The sequence below is a fragment of the Paramormyrops kingsleyae genome, chromosome 7 (genome assembly GCF_048594095.1).
Source record: "Paramormyrops kingsleyae isolate MSU_618 chromosome 7, PKINGS_0.4, whole genome shotgun sequence".
In the NCBI taxonomy this organism is placed as follows: Eukaryota; Metazoa; Chordata; class Actinopteri; order Osteoglossiformes; family Mormyridae; genus Paramormyrops; species Paramormyrops kingsleyae.
This window is the reverse complement of record NC_132803.1, coordinates 17,696,085-17,707,500: the sequence shown is the minus strand read 5'-3', so window position 1 is coordinate 17,707,500 and position 11,416 is coordinate 17,696,085. Positions and strand designations below refer to the sequence as shown.

The window sequence follows — 11,416 nt, the reverse complement described above, 5'->3', positions numbered from 1 at the left end:
CCGTGAAAGTATCTACTTTCCACTCAGATACACCACATTAACTTGCAGGGTGCGAATTTGTTTATTTGTCTATTTTTATTTATTTGTTGGGTAAGATTGATGTGATCTTATCAGTATACCTGCCTAGAAAGAGATGTGACTAGATTTCCCCCTTTGTACGCACAATTACAATCTTTTTCGTTTGTTGAAGCAAGTGAATGCGTCTTCTCTAAAGGTTTTTGTGCACACACAAAAACGCTATATGTATATATATATATATATATATATATATATATATATATATATATATATATATATATATCCCCTACACAGTTTTGCTTAACTATAAATAATTGCATTGATAAAAAATCCTGAATAAAAATGGATAAAAAGCCCATTTTGTCAGTGATTATGAATAAATAACCAAGAAACAGAAGCACAATGTAGAAAAAAATATAAACTGCATTTTACCTGGTATCATAATAATACATTTATTTTGATAACAGGTAATTCTGGGTGAATATTAAGCAGTTCTACAACAACAACAAAAACAACAACAATAATAACAACAATAATAATTATAGGTATTTTAGTAGCGTATTTTAGCACTGCTATACACCTATACATTGATGCGGTGTGCCGAACGCCTTTAAAGTACGAAAAACATCAAATATCTGTTTGCAAATGCAGGTAGTGAAACTTTATTTTATGTGTCAGAAATAAAGCTTGAAATCACAGTGGTTACTTCTTCGGCAGGTATTGGTGTACCGAAATTCAATCTGTACATTTAATATGAGGTAAACTGAGTGAATAAATTGTATTAGAGGCGGGCAATATGTTTTCCTGTAGTTTCCTTTGTTACACTCCCATCTGTGTGAAACAATGCCAACCACATTTATTATGGAGAGGAAAGTTGCTCCGTATAGTCGGAAATTGTTAAACTACGTCTTCCTGCTTTTGTCTTGGAAAAAAAAAACTGTCAATTAAAAATCTAGTGCAGTATTAATCTTCAACAAAACGAGGAGTAGTTGCCGACAAATTTAAATGCTGACCACATCGTGCAGAGGAAAGGTTGTTAAATACGCATATTATTTTGTATGTGACATTCACATATTTCAGGAGTAGGTCGTTGACTTCTTTTTCGGTATAATGAACCACAATGAAATAATGGTATTATAACATATATTTTTATCTAATTATATATATCATCTAATTATTTATTTGCATTCGGTGCCTCATTATCTTCAGACGTTTTCGGTCACCTTCGTTAAATATGTCTGGATCTTTGAAAGGATTGATTCAGTATGTTTATAAAGCTGTAAAAGCCACGAGCAATTGAAAGTAATAAAACGGAGCGCGCTATCAATCATGGCACACTGGCGTGGTTCTGAGCTGAAATGATCTAAAATTAAACAATACAATGATTTTATATCATTGTTATCGTTATGGTCAACTTCGTATGTGAATTTGGATGTACTTTGGCATGGCTTGGCATGCAGATAAAACACAAGTAGAACATATACGAATTTACTCGCTTCAAAGCTTTTATAGTGGGAAAATACATTTACCAAACAGGCGATTCTTTGATCGTTTGGAGAAAAAGCTGTATTTATGCCTGTCACGCGAACAAGACATTAATATATACACATACATGCAATAACGTTTTGTCCTATATATACACACACAAAATAAATCGTCGTCAAATCTTATGAAAGGAAATATTTAAACAGACCCCAGACATTAAATTGCCATGTGAAGTTCCGGTGCTTCGTTCGAGTTCGCCAGGAAATCCGATAAGAAGCAGAGAATCCACACTCCTCTTTCCATCTTAGCGCGGCGAACGCTTGTCCATCGCAACCAGTATTTCCCTATAACTACGTGTGGTGATGCGAATTGTCCCGGTTATCTCACCAGATTGCCGAAATATAAAAGATGAGCTGAATCAATTTAACAGGGGACAGAGGAAGAAAAGAGCAAAACCGCCAAAGTTCTCGCTTGGACGCATCTTTTGTGAGCCTCTGTGGACATTATTCACTCCGAAATAGAAACCGCTTTTATAAACATCCGTGCTGACATCTGCTAGCAGTTGTTTACTGTTTTTGGCTTTCTATATTTTAAGGAGTCTGTGTGAATCCATCTGTATGGAAAATGTAATTGTACAGCGTTTTTGTTGTATATTTGGTGAAAATATATTTCTGATTTGTTTATGTCTGCTTTGGGCAAAATAATTAACCTTAATTTAGTCTATTTGGATGAAAAATCAATATTGTTAAAGCAATTGATTAGTACCTAAAGCATGTTTGTGTGTGCATTTATTTTGTTGAGTTTTTCCGCTCCCCATGACACCGGGAAGGGAGGAGGGGACAATGATTTCTTTTAAAAAGAGGAAATATCTTATAAAGTAGTCATTTACAGTGAGGTTTCCACTTAATTGTGCACTTAATTTGCTCAAATATCATTTACAATAACTATACACTGATTTGACAGTGAAATCTAAACAGTAGTAAATCAGTACAAATTTATACCGATTTTTCTATAATTCTAGTAATAAAAGATTATAGATTTGGCGCTAATTACATAAATGCCTAATGATCTTGAAAATTACCCTGGTTAGAAGTATATTACTAATCTAAACTTTGTTGTTGGCATGCTCTGAGAAATCAGAACATTAGAAATGGTTCGCTTCGTTTCTGGGAGGTGGCCCTTCAAATATTTAGAATCAAAGAACCTGAATTATTGATTGGAAAACGAACAAATGCAGAAAATAACTTTACTGCTGAAATGGAAACGCGCAAAATACCCAGAAGCTGAGGTGGCCACGAGCATTGTAGTTATATTGCTATCTATGACAACTAATATGCCATATCAAATAGGTACAAATATATGTTGCAAATAACCTTTGCCTCGCCCATGTTAACATGTTAATATTTTCATCAGAGATATTTAGCTTTCCTTACCCCTTACTGTGATTATGTGTTTGCTTTGAAGCTTTATAAAAAGATTAAGCAAATGAGGTACGTGAAAGCAATGTCCACTTAACATATCTTAAACCACACAAATGTGAAGAAATATTCTGAAAATACTGGAGTGTATTAAGTGTGGTTTGCAGTCGTAATAGAAATTAAATCAGGTCATTTTAAAGAGTATAATTTGAGGTGGAAAGCTAATAAATCAGATTTGGAAAATGAGAAGAAATAGACTTGTGAACGTAGCTCCAGTACGAATGTGAGTGGCTATCGACGGCGGCTCGCGGTGCTGACATTTTCAAGCTTCAATTCTGATTGGTTCTTATTTGAAGAAGCTCATGGGTTCATTCAACTATTAAGCGCCTCCCCATCCCTCTAAAGGACATTATAATGCAAGGGACCTCCTTTTTAAACACAAACCGAATTTTCTTTCATTTAGGCTATATATATTTTTAAATAGTTTAAAGTCATAGAAAAATTTTTGGAAAGCATTTCGCCCTGGAGCGGTGCGCAATGCTATCCCACGCCGACCTCCTCGATGCTCGCCTCGGTGAGTTGTCACCAAACTCCGGTCTTCAACTCTACTGTAAGCTGGTGGAACTTCTAATCTAAAAAAATCAAGCAGAGAAATTGGCAATTTGTTTCTTATTTAATCTTAATCTGATTTAAGTAAAGTAATTCTTTCGCAAAGCAATTATTATTTTATTATGCCGTAATTTGATTTAGCTCATTTCAAATATATTGATGTGATCAAGTGGACTGAAGTATATTTAAGGAAGAGACTAATTGTGCATGTTTGCAGTCGTTATAGCCCCTAGTTTTTTCATTTAGTCTGTCACTAAGTAAAATATAATACGTATTAAATGATTTTATGCATTTGTAAATTATTCGTGTATTATGCTTGATGCTGGTTAAACCATTTTTTCCTGTGATGCAGGATTTGCCTGTTTGTAAGCCAGTCGACCAATTTACCTTATATGACATTGTTTTGCAGGGATGAAGGATGCCGCGGTAGAGCTTCTGGGGCACAGGGAGGCACTGAAATGTAGATTGGGATCCGGGGGTGCAGACCCCGGGCATTCTGGTGATCTAGCCCCGGGTTCCGACGCTGTTGAAGGAGCCACGCTTCTCCCAGGAGACGATATCAACAATCCTGGATCCAATCCTTCCGGCGTGCAGGTCAACAACAGTAAAGACCAAGAAAAACAGCAGCAGCAACAAAATCCCAATCAGTCGAGCGGGCAGCAAAGCCAGAAACAGAAGCGGCACCGGACCCGTTTTACTCCGGCCCAGCTTAACGAACTGGAGAGAAGTTTCGCCAAAACGCATTACCCAGATATCTTCATGAGGGAAGAACTAGCGCTGAGAATCGGTCTCACAGAATCACGTGTACAGGTAAGCCTATCTACAAAAATTATGCAATACATTAGCTAAATTAAACACAAAACGCTAACAATAGAATTTGCTTGAATCCGAAGTGTCGGGTGCGTTATGTAGTACTGTTGTATGATTCGTCTTTCGGTCTTGTTGAAATAAAAGTAAAAGTTAAAAATAACATTCATAAGATAAATTGAATAAGAAAATCGATACAATAACATTTCATGAACTGGGAAATTTGACGTATATTTGTATAAGCAGCATTTATTTGTAAATATGCAATTAGCTCGCCGAAAGATACGATCTCGTAACAATATACAGAATCTAAATAGACACTATTCATACGAAGATTCAAAATTTGTCTTAATAAATGTCTGTGATGGTGGTTGTTCATGGTCACTATAATGGATGCGTTCATTGTCGCATAAATACTCACAACCAAATAAAAAACAAAAGTTAAATTCGACAGTTTAAAATCGAACTAAAACACGCATGCAGATAAACAGCAGAAATAGATATGAGTAATCAGGAAGTAACGCTCGATTGTGAACAGTCAAATAAAAGTATGTACTCGGGTAAGTCTAGAGTTTATCTGTAGGGGTAAAACATAAAATTTGCTTATAATTACTTCTAAAAACTGTATTTTACTCTGTTATTCCATATTTTACATTACTTATAACCTAACCCGCACATTACACCGCGAAGCTATTTGTTAACTTTAGTGACGCAGCGTGAAGTTCACGGCCAGGTAATAACATTAAGAAGAGCCGGTAAATAGAACAGGAGAAACGGCTGGGATATGACCATGGTGATGAATATTCGAGTTCAAATTATGATTCCAAATTATAATAAAAACATTTTCCCATATAACACTTGATATAGGCTTAGATTTATTCGACAGAATTTATTGAACATGTAAATAAATATAAATAAAAACACTTAAATTGAAATATACACATAGTAAAGAAGCAAATAATGTTTGTATTTTCGCAACCGTTTTTTCAACTAGCCTACTATAATTTCGCGGTTTATTTTCATATCGTTTATCGGGGGTTTAAGTATATATCTATATCTCTCTCTCTCTCTCTATATATATATATATATATATAAATAAGAGACACGCAATATCAATAAATGTGTCATGTCTAAAATGATTTTATGCGCTTTACAAATTATAACACTATATGTTAAATAATCGTTTATTTTCTTAAGCATATTTACAAGACAAAATTATTTAGCAAAATAGTGTTTGATGAAAAATGTTTTGTTTTTTTTTGCCTGTATTCAGTAGTATTGGCGGCAGTTTTTAAACATTTTGTTTAGAATACGATCAAAGATATTCATGCAGTTTACTGTGAATCTATTAAACTTATTTTACTGAGTAATTATTGGCGCTTTATCCATTAGTTCAGTAAGATGTTCTTTTCTATGGCTAAAACATGACGGCTCATTTACCTCGTTGGTAGATTGGCGCGTTTTAACTATTGGTAAATTAGAAAATATGCAGCATTTCAGAAGACAATAGACGTTACATACCTAGTCTATTTCTAGCAGACTTTTATTTTTATCTGATGTATTGAAGTTCATTAAGTATGTATAGCTTTTTTAGGATAGTATAATAAAACCAAGCCCGTTATTACCCACCAATTTCAGAATTATTTATAACAGGAATGGCTTATTAACCAGGAATGCGAAAATCATGCAAATGAGAAGATCATATGTAATATAATAAGCATAATCATTAGTGTCTATCATAGATTAATTCACATTCAATATTCTATTTGCATAAAAATGAAATTAGAACCTTGCCGTGATAAATAGTACCCTTTATCTACAAATAAAATCATGGTTTTTCACTCACAACAATGCAAAGAATATTAGTTTTTTAATACCGGACACATTGAGACAATATTCTGCTTTTTGCAATGGAATGATTTTTTTTCTCCACAATTGCAATAAATTCAGGATTTCACGCGTGGTTGACGGAATAAAACTTTGAGTGGAATTTTAAGTTTTAATGCGCCGCACGGCTTCTCTGCCGTATCCCACCATACCTTTCCGATAGAAGCAGCTTTCAGGCGCACGCCAGAATAGAAACCCACGTTTTACTATTTGTTGTACTATAGTTCGTAAGTTGGGTTCCACTGTTCAATGCAATTTCTTATAAATTATAAAAAAAAAAACAATAACATTAATAACATCGGCGGAAGCAGCAAAAACAACAACGATAACAACAACAGCAACAATAATAGTTGTTATTATTATTAGTGTATGTTATAGTTTCGATGTTTAATCATTTTATTTAGTGATCTTACTAAATTAATAACAAAATATTATTACAATGATAATTCACGTCGTAATTCTCCAGTTTTATTTCTTCTGTTTTATGGGTCCGCCCAGTACCGGTTGTAAAGAACAGTAAAAAAAAAAAAAACTACTGTTATGAATGACTAGTATTAATAATGGCTGTATATTATTGGCCGAGACAAACTGAAGATCTGAAGACTGATAAATTCATTTGTAATAAAGTGGATTAAATATAGTTTATATATATATATTATATATAATGTATTTTATATATTATTATAATATTTTTATTTAATTTATTTTATGTATATAATAGCATAAGCAAGTCAATTACACTGTTAACCTGAGGAAAAATACATTTACATTCGAATGGATAAGGTCCAAAATGATATAGGATTATATAATATTATTATATATAAAATAAATAACTTTGGACCTTATCGATTCAAGTGTAAATTTATTTCTCCTCAGGTTAACAGTCTTGCTTATATGCGCGAAAGCTCAGATGTCTGAATCATTAAATGAAAAATGTATTCATTATAATTTTTACGCTGCAAAAATATATTTTAAATCTAATGCAATAATATGCAAAACATAAACATTTCCAATAGTTTAAATAACTACATTTATATTTCGTCGTTTTACGGTTTATGCAATTTATAAACATGTGTCTGCTCTAAATGCCTATTGCTGTTTTATATGGCTTTATGGAGATGACTTTTCCATTCCAACCAGCAATTTTAATGAAAATATACATTAATTTCAATGTCAGAAAAATGTTATGCTTATTCTGACTGTTTGCGTAAACTTGTTAACTGTTCTAAAGCAATAGAATTTATCCAGTACTATAGTTGTTACGTCGTCATTTCCTCCACACCAGGTTTGGTTTCAAAACAGACGCGCCAAGTGGAAGAAGCGCAAGAAGACAACGAACGTGTTCCGCGCTCCGGGTACGCTGCTGCCTACTCATCACGGCCTGCCACAATTCCCCTCTGCCGCGGCCGCTGCGGCCGCCATGGGCGACAGCCTCTGCTCTTTTCATGCCAACGATACCCGCTGGGCCGCGGCAGGGATGCCTGGCGTTTCTCAGCTTCAGCTCCCGCCCGCTTTGGGCCGACAGCAGGCTATGGCGCAGTCCCTATCCCAGTGCAGCCTTGGAGCTGGTCCCCCTCCCAACTCGATGAGCCTGTCCAACATGTCATCTAATGGCTCCGGGCTGCAGTCACACCTCTATCAGCCCACATTTCCTGGTATGGTGCCCGCCTCCCTCTCCGGTCCGGGTAATGTGACCGGCTCTCCCCAGCTCTGTAGTTCTCCGGACAGTGACGTCTGGAGAGGGACCAGCATCGCCTCACTTCGCCGAAAAGCACTGGAGCACACAGTCTCCATGAGCTTCACCTAATGATGATGATCGAAGGAAGCTCGTTTTTCTTTCCCGCCTTTTTATGCCAACATATGAGTAACACACCAGGAAGTCTCAGGATGTAAAATTCTTCAAGCAAAAACGGAAAACGGAGACTGGTTGTGTATTTAGGCGAGTAAATTTTAACCACATTACCCATGGAACAAAAATAGGCGGACGCTGCAGGCATTCAAGGAGTTTATGTATTATTGAATCCATTGTTTTTGCTTAAGTCTAAGTTTGTCTATTTATTTATTTATTTATTTATTTAGCATATCTTAAATTTTTGTTGTACTTTTACTCAGTTCCGCTGGGGTTTTCGTAAACGTAAAAATGCGTACAGTAAAATAAGCTGACATAAAGTTATTTATACCTTCTGGTCTAATTGTTTTACCTGCGAAACTTAATAAGCGGGGATAAGGAGACGAAGTCCAAAGCCACCTGCACTGCATGCGATAACGGACTCCAGGCATGCGCAGTGCACGTGCGTATTTGGAACCCTGGTTGTTTGTACAGTTGGAGAAAAAAAAACACGATTTAAACATGATTCAACCCAGAAGAAGATGAAGAAAAAAGAATGAAAAAATACACATGAAAATCAATAAACTTTCAAACCTGCTTAGTCTGCATGTGCTGGCCAAGTTAATACACCGGGGAATTATTATTTATAAGACAAGAAAATAAAATTTAAACTGTTATATAGGATGTTTTGTGTAGATAAAGCATTCTTGTTATCTTCTGGTCAATTTGTGATATGTTCTAAGTTATTGTCTGTGCTTACTATTGACACTGGATTTCCTAAATGTTTGATCTTATACTGATACATAATTTTGTTTCATGGACATGTTTATATCAATTTAATGTCAATGGATAAATAAAATAATTTTCAATATGTCACACAACGAATCTGTCTTTGTTACCGCTCTCACGATTTTACGTAATTACATAATCTTTGATTTCAACATAAAATATACAGAGCTATTCGCCACACGCTGATATTTGGTAAACCAAGTTGTATTAAGACTACTAAGTAAAAGTACAAAAGAAAAATGATTCAGTCGTATTATTAGAATACTAGGTTAGAATAAATAAATAATAGAATAAATAAATTATCTGAAAAATAATTGTATTCTGATGTACATTGGAAGCCTAAAAATAACTTAAAGATTTATTAATTTATTATTATTATTTCACGGATGATCTTGCTACAGGAGCGACATAATATTGTTACTATTAGGCTATATGTTAACACGCAATCTTGCTTTGATTTAATTTAATTTTTACATTAGTTTGCACCTAAGTATTTCTGCATCGCGAAATTTTACTGGATCTTGAACCCATAGATGTTGCCAACCATGGTAATATCTTTATTGATGAAATATAACACATTTTAAAGGCTACCTCGAAGACAACATTTAAATGGTAATGTACAATACAAATTCCGGTGCAACAACTGCACGCAGTCGGCTAATATACCGCAATTAGGTGAGCAAGGAGACGGATATTACAACAGCCTTTTTGTTAACGTGATGATATTGTTAAAATTCAAAATACTACCACTAATACTATTGTTTTCCATATATTATTTAGGCAATTACTAAGTTATGTAAACCCTTATTAGTGCCATAATAACATCACCCCGGGCTGGAATTCAGCAATTTCATTGTAGGCGAGCTATACTGAATTTTAAGGCGGTTATATTAAACGTTAACTAGTGACAGCGACCTCTACCGGGAAGAACCTGTGATGCAATGAACCGGGAAGCTTGATTTATAATTGCTATCAGCATCCACTCCCATGAAGAGTTCGAGATCTCTGTTTCAGTTTTGTGAGTTATAATGCACATTTATAACCCCAAGATGAGTCCAGAAGTGGATATTGACGTTTGAACAAATATATACTGGAAGTTCTGGGAATGTTGGTAATTGGGGTTATTAATTCCACTGTCTTGCAGCTGTATTTAAAGTGTTTCATGAACTGGAGACAAAAGATTAAATGACAAGCTGCACCTTGTATGGGAGAAACTCAATTATATACATTTCTGTTGTTCTTTTGAGCAAAATATGTAATATATTCATAACAATAAGTTATACCAGGGGTGTTTTTGCTGTTATGTCAATTATGTTGGTAAGTTTCTCCTGATGATGAAATGTCCAAACTATGTGGACACATAGTGCTGGGAAATGCTACAGAGGTAGTGCACACACACATTATTGACTTTTATACCTGGTAATAATAATTGTGTCTGTGTAATAGTGTCTCATTTGAAAATATTTGGCTAATTTAATTAGCTGGTTACATGCAGGACTTCAGATATTTGACAGGTTCTGACAGGTTTGCTTTTTTAATGTATTTTGTTGCCTTAAAATCACATCAGGTTTCCCAGTTTTTAATGAAAGAACCCTGACAGACTTATAATTTGTGATGGATGGAAGGATAGATAGATAGATAGACAGATAGATAGATAGATAGATTCTAATATTTTTTTAGTCCATAACGACTTTGAATTCAAGTGTAATTTTTAACTTAAATAATTATTTGTTTGTCCAGAACACTTCTGACAGCTCTAGAATATCATATAATGAGGCCAGTGTCTTTCTGTTGTGGGTAAAGTGATTTTTTTACAGCATTTTCTTTGTAGGGGATGAGATTTCTGTCTCACTCTAAGGGAGGAAAAATGACACATTATGTGCCCTAATGCAAACATCAGCTGTCCGAGCTATAAGGCCTGCAGCTTTGATACAGCACGGGCTGAGAGGCTGAGCCTTACCTGCAGCCTTAACAGAGCATTGAAGGGAAACCGCTGCACCGCTTTCAGCTGCAGTTCTAACACACTTTCTGACACATCAGGCTATCATGATGTGCAAAGCGCTGAGGCGTGGCCTTCGCCAAAGTGAGCGGCAGGTGATCAAAGTCATAATCAAGATCCGTTATTGATTAGTTCCCTCTGTCCCCTCATACTCCTTTATATGTATAAAATGATGTGTTGCTTTGGTCTACCCTTAGTAACATGAATACCCGTTGATACCTGTCCAAAGACATCTTTCTCCTATGCAATCATTCTCCCAAACACATCAGCCCCTTGCTTGTTTCCACCCTTATCTGCGAACTCAGATCCTGTTCTAAGAATTGTATTTGTCTGATATTAGTCAAGCTCCATCCTTTCCCATCCTAACCACAAAACAGAAAACTCCATAAATAAATTTTCAAACCGGAATCTGATACACTGATCTGATATGGAAACAATGGACTATCAGATTCCAAGAATCCAGAACACTGCCTAATATTATAATTAGTTTGGGCAAGAAATAATATTAAAAGATGCATCATTATGGGTATTTTTCATCTAAAAACCTTGAATAACATAATCTCTGATTATTCTGAT

The 11,416-nt window shown here is 35.1% G+C and overlaps 2 protein-coding genes across 3 annotated transcripts in view; both read left to right on the top strand.

Annotated features, from left to right (window-relative positions):
• tbca (tubulin cofactor a) overlaps positions 1-11,416 on the top strand; it is a 221,537-nt gene that overhangs the window by 21,171 nt on the left and 188,950 nt on the right. The window lies entirely within an intron of this gene.
• On the top strand, positions 3,272-8,933 carry otpa (orthopedia homeobox a). Of its 2 annotated transcripts, none has more exons than XM_023823334.2 (3): positions 3,272-3,495; positions 3,940-4,340; positions 7,510-8,933. In XM_023823334.2, exons 1-3 carry the CDS (start codon positions 3,459-3,461, stop codon positions 8,029-8,031), a joined length of 960 nt encoding a protein of 319 aa, XP_023679102.1. In that variant the 5' UTR covers positions 3,272-3,458; the 3' UTR covers positions 8,032-8,933. The 2 variants fall into 2 exon arrangements, with proteins under 2 accessions (XP_023679102.1, XP_023679101.1); XM_023823333.2 differs by having other exon boundaries at positions 3,272-3,531.

Excerpts from the sequence above, each read along its gene's own strand:
- otpa (XM_023823333.2), top strand. The coding sequence starts at position 3,459 with ATGCTATCCCACGCCGACCTCCTCGATGCTCGCCTCGGTGAGTTGTCA. Across the intron at positions 3,532-3,939 it reads CTCCGGTCTTCAACTCTACT|GGATGAAGGATGCCGCGGTA; the intron begins GTAAGCTGGTGG and ends ATTGTTTTGCAG. Across the intron at positions 4,341-7,509 it reads TCACAGAATCACGTGTACAG|GTTTGGTTTCAAAACAGACG; the intron begins GTAAGCCTATCT and ends CCTCCACACCAG.